Here is a 27,039-nt window from a genome sequence, read left to right on the forward strand (position 1 = left end):
TCCTCACAACACATCACGATCGCTCTCCTGTGAGACAAGTCTTCTTCGTTATTGCAAATACTCCTCCCTATCTCGTGATTCCGTCCTCGTTTCTTATATTATCAAACCAACGAATTTCAGTGTTCTAGACCGGGGCACGTAAGGCTCTGACAATATGCCGACGCCTTTGGACCGCGCGTTACAATCACGCGTACGTGGCACCTCCGATCGCAGTGTTAAAACAGGGAGACTAGTTCCTCAGGCCATTCCCCGTCTTCAATCCGCATATTACTTCACGTTGGTGACACATTTGAATACTTGCTGACAGAACTGGTAGCATTTGTTCTTTGGTTAGTTCATCCTCGCTGCGTTCAACATTACCCTTCCTCCACCTCTCTTTGGAGCATAAAAGTCAAATCAACTGCTCCGCGCCCAGTGTTGACGACAGACCATTTCCATCTTTTCATAGGCTTCGCTGGCCTCGTCACCATTGCTTCACTATGGAATCTGTGGGACGGAGACATATTTCCGGCCGAGAAGGACCCTACTGGTGGTATGTTGATGCTTGCATCTTTCCACCAAAAGCAACTCTGACTGTGGTTGGTAGATCCCAAATATTGGACAGAGACAGAATTGAGACGGTGGTTAAAGCTGGTAAGTCTGGCGTCGGATCACAGGGTCTAGTCCCAGGAATTCCGAATCAAATTGACGAATGCTACCAGCGAAATTTGGAACCGAGTTCGAAAATGACCCGAGCAGAGCTGTTGGAGCGAGTCCAGACGAATATGAAGCCCCAGACGGAATCATGATTATTTGCCTGTTCACAGATTCACGAAAGTGTTTGACTGGGTGTACATATGAACGGCGGTTGTTCCCACGGTTTAGAATCCGGCTTGTATTTTGTACGCTAGCGGTAGGCTGGTAACTACGAGGTTATATATTCCACGAGGCCCATCGACGTCACTGTAGAGTGTCTGTGTGTATAAGTTGGGGAGATGCAAGACGGGTGGAACTCGAAGGTTGACGAGATGGACCCAAGTTGGAGACTGCGAAAATTGTGCGGAGTCGAAATTGAAGTGGCAGCTCGTTCATGAAATTACATCTTTTCTATTCCATCCTCCACCTTTTCTCTCGCTACCCATTGCGGACAGAAGGTCGATTGATATGATTGCCCTCGAACAGCGAGCTCGGAGCTTCTTCCTTCGATGTCGAGCTTCTGCACGATACAGTTCTCCCCGACTCGCTCAGTGCCGCAGATGTCTGCCGCGACGTGGCCTTGCAACGGCCATTGAAACTGAACAGCCTGCAGCAAAGCCCGTCCCAGAGAAACCATACTATGTGACATCTCCCATATTCTATGTTAACTCTGGCAGGTGTTGTCGCTCTGCCAAATTGCTCCCCTACTGACCTCCGAGCTTGTAGCACCACACGTCGGCCACCTTTACACTCTCGTACTCTCTGATATTCTCAAGCGATGGGCAAAACTCCGTGGCGATGAAAGGGCAACCCTTCTGACCGGCACCGACGAGCATGGCATGAAGATCCAGAAGGCCGCTCAAACAGCGAACACCAATGCGAAGCTCTTCTGCGATCAGCATGCCCAGCAATTCAAGTCACTGTGTCAAGCGGCCAACATCAACTATGACCGTTTCATCCGGACCACCGATGACGACCACCGAATTGCCGTTGAGCACTTTTGGAACGAGCTGAACCATGCCGGATACATCTACGAGGCGAAGCACGAAGGATGGTATTCGATCAGCGACGAGACGTTCTACCCCGAGTCCCAAGTGCAGAAGGTGCTCGACCCTTCGACTGGAGAGACCAAAATTGCTTCGATCGAAACTGGGAAAGAGGTGGAGTGGACATCAGAAACCAACTATCATTTCAAACTATCTGCCTTTCAACAACCGTTGTTGAAGCACTATTCAGAAAATCCAGGCGCGATCGTCCCAAAGCAGCGGATGGCTTTTATCATGAAGGAAATCGAAAGCGGCCTCAACGATCTTTCCGTTTCGAGACCCTCGACACGGCTTTCATGGGGCGTTCGCGTCCCCGGCGACTCGAGCCAAACCATTTATGTTTGGCTTGATGCTTTGATCAACTACTTGACCATGACAGGTTATCCTTTCACCGATCGGAATGACCCAACCAACATTTGGCCTCCCAATTGCCAAGTCATCGGCAAAGACATCATCCGTTTCCACACCATCTACTGGCCCGCGTTTCTCATGGCTTTGGATCAACCTCTGCCTCGGCGATTCCTCACACATGCCCACTGGACCATGAACAATGAAAAGATGTCCAAGTCGGCGGGCAATGGCGTGAATCCCTTTATGGCAATGGATCGGTATGGAGTGGATAGCATCAGATTTTACATGGCCTATCACGGTGGCATTGTTGACGATGCCATGTACGAAAACTCTCAGGTGGCCGAAACTTACAAACACATCTTGAGAGACGGGTTTGGTAATCTTTTACACCGTGTTTTCAAATCTAAGCATTTTAATGTTCATGACGCCGTCAGGTTCGTTGCCGAGAACCAGGGGTTGTCGAGTCTCCTTTCCCGCGACGCGTTGACTATTCATGGCCAGAACATCCAGACTCTTCACCAAAGTCTCAGAGATCTCTACGAACAGTTAGCCTTGGTGAGAATCAGGACCGATGCATCTATGAGAGAGCCGGATCCACGTACGACTATCCATCTCATTACGGAGCTAATCAGAAATGTAAGACTAGTATAATGTTTTACCGCTCTCAAAGATTGCATGCTTACGATGCCACAGACGAATAAGTTCTTTCATAATGCTGCCCTGTGGAAACGGTTTCAAACCGAAGATCCAGAAGAACTGCGCCTCGCCCGTTACAGTCTTTTCATGAGTGCCGAGTCAATCCGGATTATCGCCATCCTTCTTCAGCCGTTCATGCCCGAGAGGATGAAAGTTGCCCTTGATATGATGGAGGTTCACGAATCAAGAAGAACCTTTGAACACACTCGCGTCGGGGCTGATTTCATCTATGGCCCTCCGACATTCGAGGCCGATACCAAGGCGTCTACGGAGGTCATCTTCCCAATGCTATTGTCAGCCAATTGAAGACGATTCTGGACGCCACGACATGCAGCACGATAATGGGATGCAGATCATATGACGCGAGAAGCTGTTATCAGCACGATCCTCGACTACACGGCGGTCCTCTCCAATCCCTGACTCCACCCGATAGGCATGGAATCGATAAGCCCAAGGGCATCAATACTCCCTTTTTCTTTTTTGTGTTCCACATCGCCGCAACATCCTAGATGAATCCGATTGGTGACGTGGAATCCCCCAGCTAAGTATCTGCTGGAATATCAGAATCCGGGGTATCATCCAAATAATCGCCCTGAAGTCCGCTCGGAGAAGAACGCGAGTCTCCAACCCCCAGATTCTTGTACCTGCATTAGCGTCATCAATTTTTACGAAAACGATTCGACATGTGCTGCAGCAAAGTTGTATTTATGTGTCGAGTATTCCATGTATCTTCAAGAAACGCTCGGGTACCAAGCACACGAACATTTGACTCCTAGAGGGTCGGAATGGGTTCATTGTGCGAGGTGAACATCCAAAAGCCATGGATCGAGACTCCCTTGCACGAATCGCCCACGCTTTCTCGGGCTGCTGGCTGGTACAAGACACTTGCTACTCCGTCTGATAGTCTACGAACACTGACACACGTCTACAGCCGGATCTTTTTGAAATTGGAGAATCTCCAGCCATCTGCCTCTTTCAAATCTCGAGGCATTGGTAACCTTGTCTTGACCGAGGAAGCCTACCACAAGGCCATTGGCAGCACGCGGCCGTTACACTTTTTCGCTTCCTCCGGCGGCAATGCTGGCCTGGCCGCCGTATCAGCGACGAGTTCCCTGGGATATACTTCCTCCGTGGTGGTGCCGGAAAGTACAGAGCCATCAATCATGGAGAAACTGAAACTCAACGGTGCGAGCGAAGTCATTGCCCACGGGGCCGGACTTTTGGACGCAGACACCTACCTCAAGGAAGTGGTGATGCCTCAAGCAGAAGCCAGGGGCGAGATTCCTGTGTATATTCCCCCTTTCGACAATGGGGCTATCTGGGAAGGGGTCGCCACCATGGTCGAGGAGATCCATCGCCAAATGCCGGAGGGAGAACGACCCGACGCCATCGTGTGCTCTGTCGGTGGTGGCGGTCTATTGGTTGGAATCGCGAATGGTATGGAACGCGTCGGCTGGGGGAGTGAAGTGCAAATTTTGGCCGTCGAGACTAAAGGCGCCGACTCCCTCTATCAGTCCGCTCAGGCAGGCGAGATCCTCACCATCCCTAGAATCACGTCTATCGCGACGTCCCTCGGAGCGGTTCGGGTGTGCCAAAAGGCATTTGACCTATTGGCACACAAGAATGTGACGAGCCTGGCGCTGGAAGATGCAGAGGCTGCGATGGGCTGCTGGCGGCTTGCAGACGATGAGCGGATAATCGTTGAGCCAGCCTGTGGGGTGAGCGTGGCGCTGGCATACGACGGGCGCCTCAAGCAGCTGATGCGCGGGGTTGACAAGGACAAGAAAGTGGTGATTATTGTGTGCGGCGGGAGTAAGATCTCTCTCGACACCCTGGTTCAGTATAGGGCCCGGTACAGCGAGCGAGCGAAAGAGCTGGCCGCAATGTGGGCTGGTGTATAATCTGCATATACCTGGAAATGCTTCGGGAGGAAGAGACATTGCAGATTATGATTGATGGGATCGGATTGGTCGTGTATAAAGGATCGGGAAATGAGGGGAAGGAAATACGCGGAACGGGGAGGCCTGTCTTGATCTTGTCCAGTCGTGGTATGAGCTGAAATGAACCGAGATGCATGCTCTGGCTTCTCATTCGAGCGAAAACAATCGATCTGAGGTCACCGAATATGTATGGTTTCCAGGGGAGAATACTCCGCAATGTACACTTGTACATAAAACTGGCTTGGACGGAGTTCGAGCTGATGCATGTGCGGGCCTCCATTTGACCTTGTCTCGTCTCGAGGCCACGGTCCTCGAGATGCATCAATCACTTCTCAGTTCCAGTTCATTGGTATATTCATTCGCTGTTAAGCCTTAACAGCACACCGTTTGGCACAGGAGAAGCTTCGACACTAAAGTGCCTCGAATAAGTTCCGACTCTCAATTCGGTATCCACAGTCGATGATATACAGTGGTCCCGTTCCACTAGGACAATCACCTTGTTAAATGACCTCTCATTTCCCCTTTCATTCCCCATTCATGAATCACAGTATCCAGGAGCCTTGCCCGAATTATCACCGGCCCACTGTTGCACGGTCAATACGGTCGTATAGACGCAGCCAACACATCCAAGAACACAAACCGCATAGTCCACACCCCTTTCCCATGGACCTGTTGCTACCGCCTTTAGATGCAGCATGGGCGGGTACACATATACAAGAGGGACACATGCAAAACTTCCCACCAGCGAGACAAACTTGTCCAGATCCCCCGCGCCGCCCCACGCAATAAGCGCACAAAGGACGACCAAGAAGAAACGGAAGACGTTCTTTTGCCACTTAATGTACGGGTTGTATTTTCCAGAGCGGCTAAACAGTTCGTTCTCCATAATACGGATGGCAGGGAAGAGTTGGAGCGGTGTGCTCAGCAGGATGGCGAGAGAATATAGAAACTGTACCGCATTGACCAATTTGCTGTTTTGGGGGAGATTGAGAATGACCACGGTTTTGGTCTTGGATCCGTATGCTGCGTACGAGAGTGCTCCAATGGAGGTGAACAAAACCGTAATGGTGACCATGACGATGGCAAGGACGCCCGGGAACCTCCGGGGCATTTTCATGGACTCTTGGATGGGAATGATCAGACCCACGCCCTCGAATGTGAAGATCGCCGTGCCGATAAAGAGCGTCCAGGTCGATGGGTTAAACAGAGTAATATCGGATATACCACCATTGTCCACAATCGTAGCGATGTCAAAGTAGTACAGATAAAGGAGTCCCAGCATGATGAAAGCATCAGCAACGAGAGCCGTAAAACCGAGTTTGCTGATGTCTCGGATCAAACTCAGCGGAAGGAAGATGATCAGTTGCATCAGGACCATGAATTTGATGTCGATGAAACTCTTGCACTTGGAGACGGCCAGGACGAAGGCTTGCAAGTTCTCGGATGTGAAAACAATGTAAGCGGATACAAAGCCAATCTGGCTCAGGACAATGGAGAATAGAATCAAAGCTCGCATCCATTTCCCATACAAAATGCCACCGATTTCACCGAATGATGCTTCGATCTTGTTGCGGGTGTTGACGAGGAGGATGAAGCAGTGAAAACTAAGCACGGCAACACCCAGGAGGACGAGGGAAGAGAATAGCATGCCTCCGTTCAGAAAGGCTCGAGGCAGGAAGAGGACTCCAGTGCCGACGAAAGATTTGAGGAGTAGGAGAGCTGCATTGAAGCTGCTATTGTTGCCACTCGGTGCCCTCTCCTTATGCTTCCTTCTGCGCAGTCCCGGCGACCCGGGGGTGAGAAGGACGCTGTCCTCTCCCGGTTCCCGGTCACTTCCCTCGTCCCAAGCATCGGAAGAGAAATACTCATCTGGTTCCAAGACTTCGTCGTCCTCTTCCAAGTCTTCACCAGCGAAGTGACCGTACAGGGTTAGAAACTCAAGAAAATTGTTCGTAAATAGCTGTGGCCTGGGTTTGGCGACGGAAACATGACTGTCTTGACCTTTGACGACAGCTCCATCAACGTCCCGTGGTCGTCCGGAAGGATCAGGACTCTCGGCAGCTCTACGTAGGAAATTGCGACGGAACCCACCAGGTACTCGAATATTCTGGATGTCCAGGACCTCGCTTTCGGGTTCGGGGCGTGCAACGCTGAAACTCTTACTTCGCTGTGTCCGACCGGGTTGGTTTCCTTCCTGTTCTTCAGCCCATCGGTATACAGCACGCGTCATGTCGCCCCCTTGTAAACGAAGACTGGAGAATTCATCTGGTCCCAAACCATCGCCTGGTTCGTTCAGATCCAAGCGGAGCGACCTCCCATACCGGCCTGAGCCTTGATCGGGTTGAACGAGATGTCTCTTTACCACTTCTGGATCTTCTGTGGGTGCTGGACTCCCGGCCATTTCCCGTGTATCAAAGGAACCATAATTGCTTCTGTCATGGCTTCCCAATCCGGCAGATGCATTCAACAAGGGCTGTCTCAGAGCGTTGTCGACCGAAGGGACCGGAGGTGTTTGAGTTCGGGGAGGAGTTCTGCTTGAACTACCGGCAAGAGCCGTAGACAAGGCAGATGGACCTGGCTTCGGCAAAGAAGCAGCATTATCAATTTTAGGAAGGGTAGAGCCGGTTGGGTCGGCGGTGTTCTGTTGAGAGATAGGAACTTGCTGGACCGGAGGAGTGTTGAGACGATACGAGGGTACTGGAGACGACAATCGTGCTATTGAAGCATGTCTGGACGGGGATGAAGGAAACTGAGAGACTGCTGCTGGAGAAGTGCCCGGACTTCTGGAACATATGTCCGGCGAACGGGAGGCAGGCGACGACATGGAGGTGCTCGACTTTGGAGGAAAGGAGGACGGGCGGCCGAAGACATATGCCTATTAGAGCGACGAAGGGAAGGAGCTGACAAGTCAGTATGAATGAAATGAATGATGTCGGCGTGTGAATGTGCCAGATAAAGAATGGCGCATGTGATGAGATGAGAGCATGAATTATCAACAGGCCGGGTCATGAATTAAAAAAATCCCGGATGTGTTTGGATCAAAGACGGACGTAAGAGGATGGATGCGGTTGGCTCTGTGGCAAGATGGACGGAAAACGCCGCAGAAATTAAATGCGCTGAGCCAATCAAAAACTGAGCAAAAGATTTTTGTTCGCCGGCTCAGAAGCCAAAAGCGCACCCTTCAAGCCAAGACCCGGGCAGAGGAAAAGCTTCCGCGTCAGTTCAGCTTTGCAATGCTATCATGGGATCACTACTCTCGTAATAGATTCTCTCTCTCCACAGTTGCACCGTTACCACACAGTATCACATCCATCATCGTCGAAATAGTCCACGTTCTTCAATACCCGTTGCACCTGGTTCGCCCGCGGCGGAATACTCACCGAGCAAAACCTCCCCCCACCTAGAACTCTATTCTCCCTGGTAATTCGGTGATGGTATCAGAGATAACCCCCTTAGAGCCACGAAATCTTCCAATCTCATCGGCATGAAGTGGTTGTAACGTTCTAGCCAATCTTATCGATGCCTGCTTGATGATGGACCTTGACCTCCCACTCATCTTGTCGGGATATCATGGCTGGAGCTGGACGGAGGGGCTGGCCAAACCTGGGAAGAGGTACTCTCCCCCGGAGCCGTCCTACGTTCTTGACACGTACAGCCACCGATGATGCTGCTCAACTATTGAGGAGGTCCTCCTTTCCGGCTTCCCCAGCTGGCCAAGAACGGCCTTTGTCCGCTCAAGATGGTTCAATTCACACTACTCCGAGACCGCCGACCGCCTACTCCACGGCATCAAACGTCCCCCTGGTACAGTCAGAGGCAGCGGCTTCTTCCGGTGTATATGGGACTTTTGATGGACCCCGCAATACTCAGGATGGCACTCAACCATCCGACGCGGCAGGTACCCAATCTTCGAAGGCCGGCGACCCTTGGACTGCCCAGGCTCACGATGCTACCAACAAGGCTGAGAAGCCTAGCATGCCGAAGGTGGGAGCATTTCCCCGGCCCATTGGAGGAACAGAAAAGCTGGGCACGTTTTCGGGAGTGTTCGTGCCCACCAGCCTCAATGTCTTGAGCATCCTCATGTTTATTCGTTTTGGTTTTGTACTTGGCCAGAGTGGGGTCCTGGGAATGCTAGCCATGCTGGCCGCCGCCTATTTGATCAATCTCGTCACCACTCTGTCTATTTCAGCGGTTGCTTCCAATGGCACCGTTCGAGGTGGAGGAGCGTACTACTTGATTTCGAGATCTTTAGGTCCAGAATTTGGTGGAGCCATTGGCCTGGTCTCCTATCTCGGTTTCGTCTTCAACACAGGCATGAATGCTGTCGGTTTGATCGATTGTTTAAATTACAACTTCGGATCCGTATCTGGGAATTGGGCCAATACCCTTCCCGAGGGACAGTGGTGGCAGTACTTGTGGAGTACAGTCGTGGTCCTGATTTGTGTCACCATCTGTCTCGCTGGAAGTGCTATTTTCGCTCGCGCGAGCAACGGCCTGCTTCTCATTCTTCTTCTGGCTACATTCAGTATTCCATTTTCCGCCGTCGTTATGAAACCTTTTGAGACCAGGAAACAATTTACCCAGTTTACTGGTCTCAGTCTCGAGACGTTCAAAGCAAACTTGCTCCCTCATTTCACCCGTGGGGCGGCAGGGAGCCAGCTACGCACCAAAGAAAACTATCAGGACCTCTTTGGCATTTTATTTCCAGCCACGGGAGGAATTCTCGCCGGTGCGAGCATGTCCGGTGACTTAAAGAATCCAAGTGTCTCGATTCCTCGAGGGACCTTGGGTGGCCTGGCGCTGACATTCATCTCTTATACACTCGTCATCGTCTCCATGGCTGCAAGTATTACCCGGGAGTCGTTTTACAGGAACGTCAATGTCGTTCAGGACACCAACATATCTGGTGTTTTGATCCTGGCGGGAGAAATTGCGACGACATTCTTCTCTGTCTTGATGGGAATTATTGGACCGGCCAAACAACTCCAGGCGATTGCCCGAGATAATGTCATTCCGGGCCTGTGGATATTCGGCCAGGGAACCGAGAAGAATGACGAGCCGATTTCGGCCATCTTGTGTACCTTTGCGGTGGCACAGGGTGTTCTTCTCCTCGATATCAATCGCATTGCGTCTCTCATCACGATGACATATCTTATGTAAGTTCCTTCCCACCGATGGAGATCATCTCTCACAAACCGGCAGGACATTCTTTGCACTCAACGTCGCCACTTTCCTCCTGAAAGTAGGATCGGCTCCGAATTTTCGGCCCTCGTTCCACTACTTCAACTGGTGGACGGCCATCTTGGGAGCACTCCTCAGTGTCGTTAGCATGTTCTTTGTGGATGGGCTTTCGGCTTCAGGCTCCGTCTGCATCCTTCTGGTTTTGATTGTTATGATTCACTATACAACTCCCCCCAAACCGTGGGGTTCCATTTCGGAGGTTCTCATCTATCACCAAGTTCGGAAGTACTTGTTGCGTCTCAAGGGCGAGCATGTCAAGTTTTGGCGTCCCCAGATCCTTCTTTTTGTAAACGACCCGAGAAGAGGCTACAAGCTGATCCAATTTTGCAACTCACTCAAGAAAGGGGCTCTTTTCATCATTGGTCATGTCATTGTCACTCAAAATTTCGGCGCTTCTGTACCCGAAGCTCGCCGCCAGCAAGCTGCTTGGAACAAGTTCATCGACCTCTCCAAGATCAAAGCGTTTGTCAACGTCGCCATTTCCCCCTCCATTGAATGGGGCGCAAGAAACATTTTTCTCTCTGCCGGACTAGGTAGCATGCGTCCCAACATTGTCATTTTGGGGTTTTACAACATACAACAATTTCGATCCGAACAGCCTTTGGTGGACGTTCCTAGTCCTCCGCCCGAGAGAAGACCGGGATCCATCAGAAGGCGTCGAAGGACCAGGAGCCAGGTAAGGGGAGAGTTGCCCACCGATACCTGCCACATTGAAAAGCGAACGGACATCCAAAGCTATGTCATGGTACTGGAAGACATGATTCTCAAGCTTCAAACCAATGTTGCCGTCGCCGCAGGATTTGGGGATCTTGAGTTACCCAAATCTGTAGAAGGGGTTGCCAAGAAGTACATCGATCTCTGGCCGATACAAATGTCAGCTGAGCTGGCCTCAGAAGCCGATGGCCAACCTCGAAATGTTCTCACGACCAATTTTGACACCTATACTCTCATCCTACAGCTTGGCTGTATCCTCAACACAGTTCCTTCTTGGAAGAGGTCGTACAAGCTTCGAGTTGCAGTCTTCGTTGAATACGAGTCCGATGTAGAAGACGAGAGGAATCGTGTCACTTCTCTCCTGGAAAATCTTCGAATCCAGGCACAGGTGCTCGTTTTTTGGCTGGCTTGTGGCGTTGTCAAATCCTACAACCTTGTCGTCAATGGGGAAGACGTGGATGTCGAAACACGAGATCGAGTGGACAAAGTCCTGGAAGATGAAGTGTGGTGGCGAGAGCTGCAAAAGATTCGAGGGCAGTCTCGATCGGGAGACGTCAGTGCCTTTGATGCCCGGTCCGTGGCGGATGATGTCGCTTGGCCCAGTTCGACGTTCCAGGGCAAACGAGAAGCCTCCCTGGTCCGTTTCGAAGGTTTGCGGAGAATTCTGACCGATCCGAAAAAGAGGCCATCATTTGGGAACCTCTCCAGTCTCGGCGTCAGTCTTTCCATGAGAACATCACGCTTGGACGATGACATGGTCAGTCGCCACGCCTCTCATCCCAGTGACTCGGAAGGGTCTGAAACCGAAGACGAGGAAAACTGCGATCTTGATCAAAATGAGTCTCAAGCCAGTTTGTCCGAAGACGAAGGGGAATTCCATGAGTCATCCCCCGCCGGTCCAATGTCACCGTCCAAAAAGAGCAGTAGCCGTGCGAGTTCCAAGAGGTCGAATCGTAGGACCGAAAAGGAACTACCTTTCAACAGAGGAAATCTGTCTACCCAGCCCGAACCATTCGTTCAGTCCGACGAAGACATTCTCGACACTCCAAATGAAGACGAGATACCGGAGGGAAGCGTGGCCGTTTTCGACAGTGACGCTCCGTCCGCTTCGCCCGGGAACAGCTTGCAAGTTGCCAGTCCACCACGGTCTCGCGCACCATCCCCGAAGTTGTCGTCTTCTCCCGCGCCGCTTACCAAAGTGACTAGCGAGGAAGGAATCGGGCCTTCCATCATCTTCGCGGATGAGCCACATCCACGACGGCAAAATGTGGACGAAAATGCTACTGGCCCTGGACGGTCAATTTATCAGCGAACCCGAGATGACAGTAGTCCACCCAAGCCGGCCTCGGGTTATCCAAATGCAGCCTCGATTCCTCTTTCATTCAATGACCTCCCAAGTCGGGCACAGCACCTTATACTGAATGACTTGATATCACAATATAGTGACGATACGGCAGTCATATTCACGACTCTGCCAGCCCCGGTGGAAGGAACCTTTCGGAGCGAGTCTGATAGCCTCGGTTACATTAGCGATTTGGAGGTTTTGGTTGGCGGGTTGCCACCGACATTGCTTATTCATAGCAACAGCATGACGGTAACGACAAATCTCTGAAATGGTGAGTTGGGGGGAAAGGAATTTGAGCGTTTGGCTCCACTTTCTCTGCGTGAACTTTGGACAGTGAAGGGGTGTAGAGGACAAATCTTGATCCATTTTTGTTCATCCTGAGGTCTGATCAGGATAGTTTGTATTTTTAAGCACCCTTGACGGAAAAGTTGAGTGCTTCACACAAGGGTCCCAACGCCATTTGCCATGCAAAGCTGAATTCCCGTACACGACTTCTGAATCCTCGTGCGTCACATCACAATGTCTCTAGAATCTGGGCTGCGTTCTTAGACAGCCTCCCCCGTGCGCAATTAAAATCTGTCGACCCGATTGAACCTTCTCGCGTTCTTGATTTGGCTCCTTGTATTCTGGCCCCGCACCGGCAAGTTCATGGCGTGCCGTCTTCCCCTATAAGTACCTGTATCCCTTAATCGTTGAATATCTTGTTGAATCTGGCGGCGCAAGTGATTCTCGAGTTTCATTGAGTCCAGGTGAGCTGTAAGGTCGAGGACTTGGTTTTGCGTCAGCTCGCCCACTTTGATCGTGTCGTGCAGATGGAAGCGGGCCATGATCCGCGCCCGGGTGTGAGGACCGATGCCGAAGAACGTCTCAAGGGATCGCTATGCCAAAGAGATGTCAGAATGGTTGGACAGGCAATTGGGAGATAAAGAGTTGCGCATTTACCCAGACGAAACGATGTTCGGGGAAGTTGACCCCTAGAATGAAGACCTGCAGGATGTTAGTCGTCTAGAAAGAATGTTAACTTCTTGCTCGATGTATGGCTCACCATTGTGCCTTCTCCTCCACCGTCCTAGTTTCCGTGGTGATGTCCGAATCGTTAGAATCCGTCACAATGCACGAGACTATGGCACAAAACACACTCGAAGTCGAATCGCTTGGCACAAAATTGGCTCAGCCTTGTGGAGTATCCGAGTAGGCCCGCTCAACCGCGATAGTGTTTCACCGTAATGGGGCCCCTAACCCATCCGCAGTTTCGACCCTGACCCTCAGCCCACTCTTCAACACCTATCCTTTCACTCCAATGTTCTTCGAGATGGCTAACGTCCAGCGAGTCGTCATCTCGCTCATAGTCATCCTGACCGCCACGTTTTTGTTCATGGGTCAGACTGCAGAAGCTGCCAAAGGACCCAAGATCACCCACAAGGTTTACTTTGATATCCAACACGGTGACGAGCCTATGGGCCGAATCGTCCTGGGTCTGTATGGAAAGACTGTCCCGAAGGTATATTGTCTCCTTCCTTTCCCGTTCCTGCTCTGACTGTTTGGTGTCCCTTTCCAGACCGCTGAGAACTTCCGCGCATTGGCAACTGGCGAGAAGGGATTTGGTTACGAAGGATCTACTTTCCACCGTGTCATCAAGAGCTTCATGATCCAGGGGGGTGATTTTACCAAAGGAGACGGCACCGGTGGCAAGTCCATCTACGGAGACAAGTTTGAAGATGAGAACTTCAAGTTGAAGCATAGCAAAAAGGGCCTGCTGAGTATGGCCAATGCCGGGAAAAACACCAATGGATCTCAATTCTTCATTACCACAGTCGTCACCAGGTATGGCGGAATCTGACGCCCGGTTATCCTTCTAGCTAACAGCATTCAGCTGGCTGGACGGCCGTCACGTCGTCTTTGGGGAGGTGCTCGAAGGTTATGATGTCGTTGAACAGATCGAAAACGTTCCCAAAGGCGCAGGAGACCGTCCAGCCAAACCTGTCAAAATCGTGAAAAGCGGAGAGCTGGAGGTGCCAGCTGAAGGTATTCACGCCGAGCTTTAGATTTGAGGGCGGGTACTGCTCTCGGATTATCATGTACCGAATACCTTGCTGAAAAATGCTGGCAGAACCTCTCTATTCCGATGCACATCCTTATTATGCGGACGAGGATGAGCCTGAGACGAAGCTGTCAGAGACGGAGCCGGGGACGTCGCCAGAAGAAATGCCGGCGCCAGCGGATACGTTTTCCCCAGTGGAGGAACTGATCACGCAAGCTTAACGTGCAGAAGGTGTTGTTCTTCCTGGCCCTGCTCGCGTTGATGAGAAGACGCCAAAGAGCCTACGAAAAATTGGACGAGAAAAGCACGGCATAGCATAGACGAACGTGAGGAGCCGTGAATGTTTTTGAAGTGAAAGCCTTGCATATCAAATAAAACCGCGTATCAGTGCCTGCACCGCCACTAGGACTGTATCTGTCCCTATCGCCACCGGAAATTCTGCTCTGCCCCCTTTGTCGCCGAAAGGGAATAGCGGCCTTGGCAATTTGTTTCTGGCACTTAGGCTAACGCCAGTGTGAACAGTGCCGAAGTGCCTGCGCCCAACAGTGGCGACCTGGACTGCGCTCAAGAAAAGCCTGCGCTTTTTAAATTTTTTCCCCTTCTTCCAACACCACCTCTATTTCACGACCAATATCAGCAACATACTGACAACACTACTGTCCTTCTCGTTTTGCCTTTCGTTTTACTTTCGGATAGACTTGGAGAGGCGTTCTGTGTCTCTCTTCTATCTGCGGACACGAAAGCTCTTCGCAAACATCACGAAATTTCACACCTCCCTCCATTAGACGCCTCAACAGCCTCACTTTTACCAGTCTAGCGCCTATCAGAACCAGCTTTCCTTTTCAACAGATTCACCATCTCAGTCTCGAGGACTTTTTTAATTGTGAGTTCAGTCGCGGTTATTCCCCTCGCTTCCAGACTCTTATCAACTCGGGCTCCTACCTCCAACTGGTCCGCATTATTTGGACACAGATTTCTGAGATGAAAGTATTTCACTTTCGATTGCCCATATCCTGCTCATCTACATTTTTTTACTGACTTCGTCTGTGTCCAGCAAATTCGAATTCCCGAAATTATTCAAAATGGCTGATTCCTTAAACATGAACGGTCTTTCCCTCAACGACTCCAAGCATGCCCCTGGTCGCCCGATGTCTGGTGCTCGTGCCTATATCCCTCCTCACCTTCGTGGCCAGGCTGCTCGTGGTCCTCCGATGATGGGAATGGACGGTACTGGTCCCGGTCCTGCACCACCTGCGGGAAATCAAGGCTTGAACGGTAGTGCATGGGCAAACAACACGTGAGTTGATTACACCTCTACGATGATGAAGACACCACTCACACTGACCTTTTTTATAGGAACAGCAATGGAAGCTGGGCAAGTGCTCCCGATTTCAAACCCGGCCCCGGTGGTCCTGGCCCTCAAAGCAACGGCTGGGGTGGCCACACAGGCCCTCGATCCTTCAATCCGAACGCGTACGGTGGCCCCGGTGCTGGTACATATGGTGGGGGATATGGCGGCAACGCAGCTCGTGGTTCAGGAGATGGACAATGGAGAGACGGACAACATATTCCTGGCCCTCAGAATCCCAAGCTCGAGCGTGAATTGTTTGGCTCGCCAAACGACCCTACCAAAGCTCATACCGGCATCAACTTCGCCAATTACGATGACATTCCCGTCGAGGCGAGCGGCCATGATGTCCCTGAACCGGTCAACGCTTTTACCAACCCTCCTCTCGATGACCACCTCCTTGGCAATATCAAGCTCGCACGCTACGCCACGCCCACACCTGTACAGAAATACTCGATTCCCATCGTCATGGGTGGCCGAGACCTCATGGCTTGTGCGCAGACTGGTTCTGGCAAGACCGGTGGTTTCTTGTTCCCAATCCTCTCCCAAGCCTTCCAACATGGCCCTTCCGCCGCCCCCGCCACCGGAGGCGGCTTCCGCCAGCGCAAGGCTTTCCCCACCTCCTTGATTCTGGCCCCCACCCGTGAGCTGGTCTCTCAGATCTACGATGAAGCCCGAAAATTCTCATACCGCTCTTGGGTGAGACCCTGCGTTGTCTACGGAGGAGCTGACATTGGGACACAACTACGATCAATTGAACGTGGATGTGACTTGCTTGTTGCCACTCCAGGACGTCTGGTGGATCTCATCGAACGAGGCCGTATCTCTCTTGCTAACATCAAGTACTTGGTCCTCGATGAGGCCGACCGCATGCTTGACATGGGTTTCGAGCCTCAGATCCGTCGCATTGTCGAAGGTGAAGATATGCCTCCAGTCCAGAACCGTCAAACTCTCATGTTCTCGGCAACATTCCCGCGTGACATCCAAATGTTGGCTCGGGATTTCCTCAAGGACTATGTATTCTTGTCCGTCGGCAGAGTCGGTTCGACCTCTGAGAATATCACCCAAAAAGTGGAATATGTCGAGGATCACGACAAGCGCTCCGTCTTGCTTGACATCCTGCACACTCATTCCGGCGGTCTGACTCTCATCTTCGTCGAGACAAAACGTATGGCCGACACCTTGTCCGACTTCTTGATCAATCAAGGCTTCCCTGCAACAGCCATCCACGGTGATCGCACGCAACGAGAGCGTGAGCGAGCACTGGAATTCTTCCGAAATGGTAGATGCCCGATCATGGTGGCCACCGCCGTGGCTGCGCGTGGTCTCGATATTCCCAACGTCACCCACGTCGTCAACTACGATCTCCCCACCGACATTGACGACTACGTCCACCGTATTGGTCGTACCGGTCGTGCTGGAAACACTGGTTTGTCGACTGCTTTCTTCAATCGTGGTAACCGTGGCATCGTTCGTGACCTGATTGAACTGCTCAAAGAGGCTCACCAGGAAGTCCCCAGCTTTTTGGAAAACATCGCTCGCGAGAGTTCTGGGTTTGGCGGTGGTCGAGGAGGACGAGGCCGCGGCGGTGCCGGACGTGGTGCTTCCGCCACTCGTGATATGCGTCGCATGGGCGGCGGTATGGGCGGTGGTCCTCCTTCATATGGGGGTGGCTACGGCAGTGGATCTGGTGGCTATGGTGGTGGTAAGTCTCAGCGAAAATGCATTTCCCCGAATCAATCGCTAACAACATCAGGCTACGGTGGGGCACCGTACGGAGGCGGTGGGGCCTATGGTGGTGGATATGGCGGAGGATATGGTAACCCCGGAGGTGCCAGTGGCCCATCATCATGGTGGTAAACCAGTGGGACAACGTTGTTCCTGTTCCGACGATATTTCCAACCCTCCTCAGCATGGTTTTTTTAAAAAAAAATGTTTGGCTTTCCTTCCCCACACCCTTTTCTTCGACATTTGCACTCTCAAAAGGTGACCGGGTGTTGCAAATCATCGAGCAGGCGATTCGGCACGAGCTTGCTTCTTCGACGACACAAGGGGCATTTTTCGAGACAGTTTATTATATCGGGCACAGCATGATACATGATAGATAGCGTTGGCTTTTCCGATCGATTTCCAGATACCCCAGCATGTCGAGCTTCCTCATGTGGACAGAGGACGGACGATGTGTGCAATGAACACCAGACAACACGGCGTCAGTTTGCAGCGAAAGAGAGTGACGAGGCACACACAAACTCGGAATGGATGATGAGACTCCAAAGAGGCCAGGGGCCCCGAGGCCGGAGGCACATTGCGGCCTTTGACGAGATTCTTTTTTCACCACACCAAAAAGTTATTTGCGGGTTCCCTCTCTTTCGAACCATGGGACATGATGATCAAATAGACTTTTCGACATGAAAAACCAACTGAGCTTTGGGAGGCCGGCGGGTCGGGAATGGATCTGATTTGCAAAGAGAGAAAAGAAAGGAAGATAATTGCACATCTGCATCTCCCGGTGTTTCAGCACGGCTTCTACGAGCTTTTTACGAGACCCCAAAGGAAAGGTCTTCGCTGGCTGCATTAGATCAGGCTTGCCAGGCCACAGAAATTAGCAATGGGAAAAAAAAAAAAAAAGTTCTGTCTATTCAATAAGAGTGCCTTTATTTCCTCGTTCTCCCCCTTCACTCGGAATTCTGAGTAGAGAACATTACCTGAATGAACGGAGACGGCAAAATCCCAAGTATTTTATACTTTGCATATCGTTGTTACAGCATGTACTAGTCTGGAGGTTGTTACTTTATGCAGATACCTGTTGAATTTGGTCCGTATTCCGCCGTGTGCCGCTTAAGCTTGTGACGCCACGTTAGGAACAGTGATGAATTCCATTTCCCACTCCACTCAATTTTGTCAGCATCCAGCATGTCGCCTCGATAATGCTGCCCCTTGACTCTGAGAATTCCACGGATGCATACGGCTGCCGATTAGCTTGAATATTCTCCAATCATTCACGTCCTACAACCATCATCGTCGGCCGAAGTAGGATGGTCCTCTTCTTACTCCTTCTGATCCAAGTATCATTTTGGTTAGGATGCGGCCGTGTGAAACGTTATCCGAGAACGGGCAACGCTGTCCAGGAAGAGGCGGAGTCAGACTTTTAAGAATATGGCCCCAGCATGCATGGAAAGTGGATTTGCGTAGAGTGTGGGTACTGCTTTGCCCTCCTGACACACTAAACCTTGGTTGCGGCAACGACGCATAAAAGAGTTAACTCCGTGCTAGATGGCCATCTTATTACGGAGATCTTGGACTTCTGAAGTTTGAAGGGCATCGTGTGCTGCCCGTTGTGAGGCTACGTTCTCTCTTGCACGGTCGCCGTCTTAGTCGTCTTCAAGCTCTCAGATCCAGTTTATTCAATTTTTACACGAACAACTTCATCATCACTACCGGATTACCTTCGAAGCAGCAGATGGCTGAAAATCCCGACAGCATGAATAGCATATTTGGGCCGGCCCCGGAGCCACCCACCGAGTTGGGTCGGTATAGGGTTCTATCCAAGACAGCCGGCGTCAGGGTATCCCCTCTGTGCTTGGGCGCCATGTCCGTCGGTGATGCTTGGGCCGATGTATGTTTATCCCCTTCCTCGAGGATTGTTTGGACGGAGAGACGTTCTATTCTTCAATGACGGGTCTTCTCTGAGTGCCCTCTTTCAGCTGCTGATATGTGATTATTGCTAGATCATGGGCAGCATGAGCAAAGAGAACTCGTTCAAACTCCTTGACGCTTTTGTCGAGGCCGGAGGCAACTTCATCGATACTGCTGTAAGGCTGCTATCCCTCACTCCTAGTAGAAGCTTCTGTAACTGATCCCCCGGCTTCTCTGTTGTGAATAGAACAACTATCAAAACGAGCAATCTGAAACCTGGATCGGTGAGTGGATGGCAGCGAGGAAGAACAGGGACCTGATGGTCATTGCCACCAAGTATGTCCATTCATGGCTCCTATGCTCCCTACTCTCAGACGTTCATATCTGTTGTCTTCATGTTCACTTACAGGCGCTCTCTTCTAGGTACACCACCCCCTACCGCAGTTGGGAACTCGGCAAGGGCAAGACCGTCAACTACTCAGGCAATCACAAACGAAGTCTTCACCTCTCAGTGCGGGACTCGTTGAGAAAGCTCCAAACCGACTTTATCGACATCTTGTATGTCCACTGGTGGGTAAGTGGCGGCCAACGGATCCCATGAATACTCGCATTTACCCAGCCACTTCTCTAACTACCTAGATAGGACCACACGACTTCGATCGAAGAAATGATGGACAGCTTGCACATCATGGTGACTCAAGGAAAAGTACTCTATCTGGGTATCTCCGATACACCAGCATGGATTGTCAGCGCGGCCAACACATATGCACGCGAGCACGGCAAGACCCCGTTCTCGGTGTACCAGGGCCAGTGGAACGTGATGCAGCGCGACTTTGAGCGCGAAATCATCCCGATGGCGCGACACTTCGGCATGGCGCTCGCGCCCTGGGACGTGCTGGGCGGAGGCAAGTTCCAGACGAAGAAGCAGCTGGAGGCACGCAAGAAGCAAGGAGAGGGCCTGCGGAAGATGGTCGGCACCGGCCAGCAGTCAGCCGCACAAGAGAAGATGAGCGCCGCGCTCGAAAAGGTTGCCAACGAGCATGGTCTCGAATCCCCTACCGTGATCGCGCTCGCGTATGTCATGCGAAAGACCACCAATGTGTTCCCCATCGTCGGCGGTCGTAAGATAGAGCACCTCCAAGACAACATCAAGGCACTCAGCATCAAGCTGTCCGACGAGCAGGTCCAGTTCCTCGAGAACCAGCAGGAATTCAGCCCAGGCTTCCCGAGCTCGTTCGTCGGCGAAAGTCCCTATATGACTGGCAAGAGTACTCCCACGCTTGCCTCGAGTGCGCCACTTGCTTGGCCAATTCCCGAGAGGCCGTTCTCGAAAGAAGGTTGAGGTACAATTGAGAACACAGTGGAAGGTTTTGAATCTTTTCGGTAGAACACGAATATACATTCTGGAAATCTTGTTTCCCGGCGTTCTTCTCGATGGAATTTCGTTGAACTTCCCACATTTTGAGTCGGGAAACGTTGGCAACCAGAGACCAAAAGACTGGGATAGTTAGGACGCTAACAAGCTACGATTGACAAAAGACTACGAGCAAAACACGTGAAAAGTAAAGCCAGTATGAGAAACATTGCAGCACCGTTCGACAACGCCGAGTCCAGAGTCTCCCACTCCACAACGCTTGTATCTAGATAGCTGAAATAGTATGGGTGAGCTATTTTTTAGCGGCCGGCAGAGGCTAAGGTCTGGTGCCAATTTATTCTCAAAATATCTAACCGAGCACAAAGAAACATGTTCGAAAGTCTGCCATTTCTGGTCCCCAAGTCCCAGCCGGCATGATTCAAGGTTTTCCTTGGGAAAGCACGAGGTTTTCACGAGGTGTTCATATTGGTGGCCTCCGGTACGTTTTGAGTCGACCATATTTCTCTCCACGCCAGTTCTGCACATTCAACCAGGCTGGCCGGGCTGGTGCCGGTAATAATGGCGGGGTTATTTATCTCACACTCTGGACTCCTCCCTCGGAAAGTGTTGATGAATATGACGATGAACTTAGGGTTGATACTGGTTTTTATGAGAGCTCTATACCCTTCAAACATGTTCCTTGTGCGTTTCTTCAACCCAAGGCGATATAGGTCGTATAGCTGGTGCTGTGCCTTTCGCATCGATCGTGCGTACTCCCCCATCATTATTGGCAATTTGAATGTGGAATGACCTGATCGGTGGACAATGGACAAAGGTAGCATTATCCATTGTTCGCTGCTAAAATTTGAAACACGGTGACTCCCCTTGTCATGAAGTCCAACTTGGAACTCAGAGATGGGATTCAGGGAAAGTCCTCAGTGTCAAACAGTCATTTTCGAGCGTCTTTAAGCGATTGAAGACATGAACGGTTCAGTGGTTTGGGTTGGGCAACGATTTACTGTATGACCAAGTGTGCAGCTGAAAGTTGAAAAAGTCAGCACTGGTGACTTGTTAAGAAGATGCAATGTGTACGACAGGGCAAGACTTGTTCCTCTGTTCCCATCCTGCAACCATGTTTTCGCAACACCAATCCGCGATTCACCCAGCGTACCACGATGTCAGGTCAAAGACTACAAATGTAATTCCGAGATACCCTCGCAAGAAGTGTGCCAGCCGCAGGATGGCTTCGGTATTCATGGGCGTCGGAGATGAGTAGATCCCTTATGTTCCCAGCAGTTGTTTTTGGTCGACATGGAGTTCCGAACTCGAAATCCATTCAGCAACGAAAAGGCATCAGAGCCTTCACCTCCGGAACCACCAATGCCAGATTGTCACCTGACACCACCGCTCATACCAACCCGCTCGAAGGATGATGATCAAAACCTTTGCAGGAGGCCGATTCGTCAACTGACCAAGACGCCAAGTCCGTGTTGCACGAGAGAGACTTCAATTTGGAGTATACGAAACGGCTCGAATCGAGGGACGACGTCATTGGAAAAATGGCACAATCAGAAACAACCACCGCGAATCCCCGGGTCGATGATAGCCAACGTGGGGCGCCAGACTACTGTGGCGCATGAAGAGGGGGTCTCTTCCGTTCTAGTGAGGTATAGACGGGGATACTGGTGCAATGTATGTCCATAGCTGTGCCAAATGTACGACAAGATTTATTTCCCTTTTCAGCCGCCTCTTGTTTCCCCTTCCACTTCAATCTCCACGGGTTCATGCCGGGGGGGATTGTCCTGTGCGACGCTGCTGCTTTTTGCTCCTGCGGATGAGATGGCCTCCTTTTCATCATCGCCGCAGCCACAGTCATAGAAGTCACCAATATTGGAACAATCGAAAATCGGTTTTCCTTTCCTTTCATTGACCAGATTATGCACGAAGCATGCCCAGGCGGCTGCACTTGATCGGGACGATGTCTGAGGCGGATACTTCTTGAGGATCGTCTGAAAATGCTCGGCACACTCGCCACAGGGATAGAGACGGGCAAATAGGTACAGGTAGTTCTTCAACGCATCGCTTTCGTCCTGGGTCGGCTTATCCGGGAACCTCGCCATAGTGGTATGAAGAACCTTCCATGCTGCTCGACCTAGCTCTGCCTTGAGGGTTTCATTTCCGAGCTTACCCATAACATGTTCTCCGTGTACGATCTCGGTCGTCGCGATCGGAGTATCGGCCTCAAACTTGGATCGGAATCGGTCGGCATGGGACAGCGCCGTCATAGGCCGTTCATGATCTCTGGTCCACACAACATACCAGACAAACAGGGCAATAGCAGAGAGGATTATCATAAAAGGGGGCGGAGCTCGAGGCATGATGGGTGTATCAGGCATGCGCCTCGTAGAAGCGGAAGAGGGCACAGAGTACGCTGTCACACGTGGGACTAGGAATTGGACGGCAATAGAGAGATATTAAGCATATGAAAACCACATAAAGTGTGAAGGACAACGCGAGAAACGAAAAGTAGGCGGCCAACGACCACTGCGTGAGAACAGAAAGAGCGGTGCTTGGTGCAAAGTGCGGATTTATGCCAAGAACTCTCCCTTACGCTAGGCTGCATTCATTTATGCACCGGAATACCAGCGACAAGGCTCTCGACTTGCCATGAGGGAAAAGGGCATGGTATGAACGAAAGGAGACACAACGGCGAGAAACTGAACTAGGGGCCACAAGACCTCTGTGGCAATAGAATACCCCGTCCGCACATATGTTTCGAACTAGGATATTCCGTTTGGGAGCGCCTCAGCTACTATATCTAGGTTTCTGTTAGAGATGAGATGCGAATTCGCAACAAGTGTCAAGCGGCGGCCGACATATCCTGAAAGTGAACTCTTAAGCGGTACACGCCGTAGAACTGGTTAAGCGACAGGCGCTCTGCGGTAAGCGGATCCAATGGGAATCAATATTCTTCTTCTCACCTCGGTCCCCGTTCCTGTCGGAGTCTGATTCTCCCTCCGATCTCGCTCTCCCCAGCAAAGCCCACAAATGTACTTCCGCCCACCGAATCAAACATCGACAAGATAATATTGCATCCTCCAGTCAAGCAGCCTTCCTCCAGAACGACAAAACCACTCTGCCATCGCCAGTGTGACGATCTGCTTATGGTAGTGGCTCACTACCTGGACCTCGGAATCCTCCAGAGAAAAAGAGAGAAAAAAAAAAAAAAAGAAAAGAAAAGAAAAGTCCAATACGAACTTCTACAAGGAACCTCGCGTGCTAACTTGACTCGGGTTTTATGACTCTTTACGAAAACTTCTCATAGCAACTTCACCCTCCAAAGTGACAGATTGAGATTCAACCCGTTTCCAGTTGAATACCCGCATCCAGACCACTCGAAATTGACCGTGAAAAAGCATGGCGCCCTTCCCTCCTCCACCAGTCAGCACCATCGGTAAGTCGAAACATACTCTCATGACATCCTGCTCTCTCTGAACTCTCCTCCAGACTGGAGCAACGTCGGCTTCAAAGTCCGCGAAGTCAACGGACACATTGAATCGACATTCCGCCATTCTTCTTCCAACCCGTCATGGAGTAAGCCACGCTTCGTCACCTCCCCTCATCTGTCCATCCATGGCATGGCCCCTGGGTTGAACTACGGCGTGCAATGCTACGAGGGCATGAAAGCCTTCCGCCAGCGTGATGGCAACATCACCATCTTCCGCCCGGACCAGAACGCAAAGCGCATGCAGCGTTCTGCCGAGTTCGTCAGCATCCCTCCGGTTCCCGAAGAGCATTTCATTGAGTGTGTCAACTTAGCTGTCGCGATGAATGCTGAGTTCGTCCCGCCCCACGAGACCGGCGCAGCCATGTATATCCGGCCACTGCTATTCGGATCCAGTGCCCAACTCGGCCTCAGCCCTCCGGACGAATACACATTCGTGGTGTTTGTGATGCCCACGGGTGTCTACCATGGCGTCCATGCTGTCGACGCCCTGATTCTAGAGGACTTCGACCGCGCCGCGCCCGAAGGGACAGGCAGTGCGAAAGTGGGCGGCAACTATGCCCCGGTACTCCGACACAGCGAGAAGGCGCGCAACGCTGGCTACGGCATCACGCTGCACCTCGACAGTAAGACACGCAGTGAGATCGACGAGTTTTCTACCTCAGGCTTCCTCGGTGTCCGCGTCGACGGGGACAAAACTACAATTGTCGTCCCGGACAGCAAGAACGTGATCAAATCCGTGACCTCGGAGTCGGCGTGCCAGATCGCAAAGGACATTTTCGAGTACGGCGTCGAGCGACGCCGCATTGATTACAGGGAACTATCCGAATTCAAGGAAGTCATGGCCGCGGGGACCGCGGCGTCGCTTGTGCCTATCAAGAGCATTACCATGAAGTCCCGCAATGATAAGTTCGAATACCCTGTGAACCAGAAGCTGGATCCTGGCCCGGTGTGTGCGCAACTGTTGACGACGTTGAAGGGCATCCAGCAAGGTCAGGTGAAGGACCAGTTCCGGTGGAATTTCAAGGTCACGGAGCCGCCGAGCGAATTTATCAAGAGCGCTTCAAACGGGATTGTAAATGGAGCTGTGGATCAGATGCCATGAAGGACCTGTGGGGGGGAAAAAAGAAAAGAAAAGGAAAACAAAAACAAAAAAGCCTTGATCATAGTATTGGCGGTTCGTGAAATGACATGGAAAATGCAACAGGGACAAAATCAAATCGTGACTGCTGGAATCCTCTCTCGGAGACAAGACCAAAAAGGAACAGAGAGCGATGCCCGAAGCATCAAAATCCGAAAAGTAATGTTTCATTCTACAACCTGTATAGACTATGTTCTTCCGTTTCTGAAAATGCATTCTGGCCTGTAAAGCTCGAGATGCAGGTCAGCCGTTGACCCTAGAAGCCCTATATCAAGGTTCGCTTGGATCTGAAGAGTTACGAAAAACTCCCATACAGTGTCATCTGAATAGATGTCCTACCAAACACCATTGTCTTATCCAGAGTGGGTATCGGTATCATGAGTCGTCAACTATCATAAGGAAATGATAACAAACAAGCCACCAAGTCGGCGACAAATTCCTCAATAGATCTAATTTAAAAGTCTCGCAAGTTCGCCGCTCACTCCGGCATAGGCAATTGGAAGTCGTCATCGTCCAATTTCGAGTTTTCGAAAGGGAAAAAGTCTGCCTCGAACAGCTCATCAGCGACATCGTTTTCATCACCCTTCGAGATATCCTCTTCCAGTAGTTCATGTTGTTTGAGTCTGAACCACATGTCGCTTTCGACTGGTGGTGACCCATACAAGTCCCGGAAATCCTTGGGATGTATTGAAGCCTGATCAATCTTGGCTGGTTTCGTAGCAGAAGTGCCTCCGGTTCTCTCATCATGGCCGACTTTGGGGATGATAGAAGGGGGCTTTTTTGCTTTCGGGAATCCGATGGTGTTCTTGGACACGGCAGCAGGAAGGGGACGGGTTGATGGTGCCGGCGGCCCTGTCGAAGGCTTTGAGCTCATGGTTGGAAGAATTCCTTTCTTCTTTTGCTCAAAGGCTCGAGTTGGCCGGGTAGCAGCGGATGGTGGCCGTGATTGGGGTTCAGCAAGCGCGACAGCAGCAGACCTGGCTTTCATGGTATCAACTAGCGATACGTGTGGTCTATTCTTCATTGGTCCTGCGGCGATCATAGCGTCAACTTGTTGGTTAAGCTCTTCGGTCGTGGGTAGAGGAAGGTTATTTAAGCTGTCCAGAATCTTCTGATCCTGCTCTTTCTGATACTGAAGATATTCCTCTTCTTCCTCCTTCAGACGCAGGGACATACCATTTTCGTCTTGCGGAGAATTCGAGTATAACTCGCCATATCCTCGAGTAAGCTCTTCTTCTGTCAATGGAGGTAGTAGAGAGTTGTGGGAGAATTCAAAGGGAGGATCTGGCAGCTCAACGGGCGGAGGGGGTGCGTATCCGAAATCGGGTTCATCCTCTTCTTCGCGTTTCTTTAAGACATCCGTGTCAACTGGTTCAGAAGTAGCTATTGTGATCTTGGATCGACCTGAGCGATGAGCTGTGGAAGGTTTCTGGCCAGTCCGTCCCGGTTTTGTGGTAAGAGGTGCTGGAGCTGGGGTTTGAAGCGCATAAGCCTTCGCATTCGTCGTCTTTGCTCCGAGAGGTGCCCTGTTGCGTGATGCTGATAGATTGTCAGCTAAGATTCAGGTATCAATGGTTCCTGATTCCTTACCTTGCGGCGTTACAAATGTATTCTTACCCAGTTTGCTGGGTCCATCCTTGCCGACAGTCTTCTGGCCCTTGAAATCGAGCGGCCGGTTCTCGTCGTGCCTAGCTGGTCGAAAGGGGGTCTTGAAGTTTCCCGGTGTTTTTGAGTGTAGGGTGCGGAGGTTTTGGCTGAGTGGCTTCGCAGCAGCCGTGGTGTGTTGGGCGTGGATGAGATTTTCCTGATCTCGAGCAGCTAACATTGCTTTAACTATGGCGTCGACGGCTTTGAATTAATGCGTGTTGAGGCAATTCCCACTTGCAACAGTTTAGAGAGTGATGGGGGTTCGCAGGAACGAGCTGGGAGAAGTTCAATGTTGATGCTGGTTGTCCCTCGCGACGCGCCCGGCTTGGGGCTGGTGCCAATAATAATGAGGGGTTACG

At 51.3% G+C, this 27,039-nt stretch overlaps 11 protein-coding genes across 11 annotated transcripts; 8 read left to right on the top strand and 3 right to left on the bottom strand.

Annotated features, from left to right (window-relative positions):
• Positions 1-479: 479 nt before the first annotated feature.
• Z518_10273 (uncharacterized protein) lies at positions 480-788 on the top strand (the record flags this gene model as incomplete). The annotated part of the gene is made up of 2 exons (XM_013411818.1): positions 480-633; positions 670-788. The coding sequence occupies 2 exons, from the start codon at positions 480-482 to the stop codon at positions 786-788; spliced, it is 273 nt and encodes a 90-aa protein (XP_013267272.1).
• A 355-nt stretch (positions 789-1,143) lies between these two features.
• On the top strand, positions 1,144-3,074 carry Z518_10274 (methionine-tRNA ligase; the record flags this gene model as incomplete). Its single annotated transcript, XM_013411819.1, has 4 exons — positions 1,144-1,357; positions 1,402-2,527; positions 2,597-2,708; positions 2,766-3,074. The coding sequence occupies 4 exons, from the start codon at positions 1,144-1,146 to the stop codon at positions 3,072-3,074; spliced, it is 1,761 nt and encodes a 586-aa protein (XP_013267273.1).
• Positions 3,075-3,553: 479 nt separating this feature from the next.
• On the top strand, positions 3,554-4,669 carry Z518_10275 (uncharacterized protein; the record flags this gene model as incomplete). The annotated part of the gene is made up of 1 exon (XM_013411820.1): positions 3,554-4,669. The coding sequence occupies one exon, from the start codon at positions 3,554-3,556 to the stop codon at positions 4,667-4,669; it is 1,116 nt and encodes a 371-aa protein (XP_013267274.1).
• Positions 4,670-5,243: 574 nt separating this feature from the next.
• On the bottom strand, positions 5,244-7,532 carry Z518_10276 (uncharacterized protein; the record flags this gene model as incomplete). The annotated part of the gene is made up of 1 exon (XM_013411821.1): positions 5,244-7,532. The coding sequence occupies one exon, from the start codon at positions 7,530-7,532 to the stop codon at positions 5,244-5,246; it is 2,289 nt and encodes a 762-aa protein (XP_013267275.1).
• Positions 7,533-8,278: 746 nt separating this feature from the next.
• On the top strand, positions 8,279-12,275 carry Z518_10277 (uncharacterized protein; the record flags this gene model as incomplete). Its single annotated transcript, XM_013411822.1, has 2 exons — positions 8,279-9,864; positions 9,911-12,275. 2 exons carry the CDS (start codon positions 8,279-8,281, stop codon positions 12,273-12,275), a joined length of 3,951 nt encoding a protein of 1,316 aa, XP_013267276.1.
• A 1,045-nt stretch (positions 12,276-13,320) lies between these two features.
• On the top strand, positions 13,321-14,053 carry Z518_10278 (peptidyl-prolyl cis-trans isomerase B; the record flags this gene model as incomplete). The annotated part of the gene is made up of 3 exons (XM_013411823.1): positions 13,321-13,509; positions 13,567-13,832; positions 13,882-14,053. The coding sequence occupies 3 exons, from the start codon at positions 13,321-13,323 to the stop codon at positions 14,051-14,053; spliced, it is 627 nt and encodes a 208-aa protein (XP_013267277.1).
• Positions 14,054-15,131: 1,078 nt separating this feature from the next.
• Z518_10279 (ATP-dependent RNA helicase ded1) lies at positions 15,132-17,257 on the top strand (the record flags this gene model as incomplete). Its single annotated transcript, XM_013411824.1, has 3 exons — positions 15,132-15,346; positions 15,406-17,102; positions 17,154-17,257. The coding sequence occupies 3 exons, from the start codon at positions 15,132-15,134 to the stop codon at positions 17,255-17,257; spliced, it is 2,016 nt and encodes a 671-aa protein (XP_013267278.1).
• Positions 17,258-18,857: 1,600 nt separating this feature from the next.
• Z518_10280 (uncharacterized protein) lies at positions 18,858-20,375 on the top strand (the record flags this gene model as incomplete). Its single annotated transcript, XM_013411825.1, has 5 exons — positions 18,858-19,013; positions 19,126-19,209; positions 19,281-19,369; positions 19,457-19,607; positions 19,677-20,375. 5 exons carry the CDS (start codon positions 18,858-18,860, stop codon positions 20,373-20,375), a joined length of 1,179 nt encoding a protein of 392 aa, XP_013267279.1.
• Positions 20,376-22,126: 1,751 nt separating this feature from the next.
• On the bottom strand, positions 22,127-22,765 carry Z518_10281 (uncharacterized protein; the record flags this gene model as incomplete). The annotated part of the gene is made up of 1 exon (XM_013411826.1): positions 22,127-22,765. The coding sequence occupies one exon, from the start codon at positions 22,763-22,765 to the stop codon at positions 22,127-22,129; it is 639 nt and encodes a 212-aa protein (XP_013267280.1).
• Positions 22,766-23,804: 1,039 nt separating this feature from the next.
• Positions 23,805-24,997, top strand: Z518_10282 (branched-chain amino acid aminotransferase; the record flags this gene model as incomplete). The annotated part of the gene is made up of 2 exons (XM_013411827.1): positions 23,805-23,841; positions 23,895-24,997. 2 exons carry the CDS (start codon positions 23,805-23,807, stop codon positions 24,995-24,997), a joined length of 1,140 nt encoding a protein of 379 aa, XP_013267281.1.
• Positions 24,998-25,511: 514 nt separating this feature from the next.
• On the bottom strand, positions 25,512-26,858 carry Z518_10283 (uncharacterized protein; the record flags this gene model as incomplete). The annotated part of the gene is made up of 2 exons (XM_013411828.1): positions 25,512-26,572; positions 26,624-26,858. 2 exons carry the CDS (start codon positions 26,856-26,858, stop codon positions 25,512-25,514), a joined length of 1,296 nt encoding a protein of 431 aa, XP_013267282.1.
• Between the last annotated feature and the right edge of the window lie 181 nt (positions 26,859-27,039).

This window comes from Rhinocladiella mackenziei (genome assembly GCF_000835555.1).
Source record: "Rhinocladiella mackenziei CBS 650.93 unplaced genomic scaffold supercont1.9, whole genome shotgun sequence".
NCBI lineage: Eukaryota > Fungi > Ascomycota > Eurotiomycetes > Chaetothyriales > Herpotrichiellaceae > Rhinocladiella > Rhinocladiella mackenziei.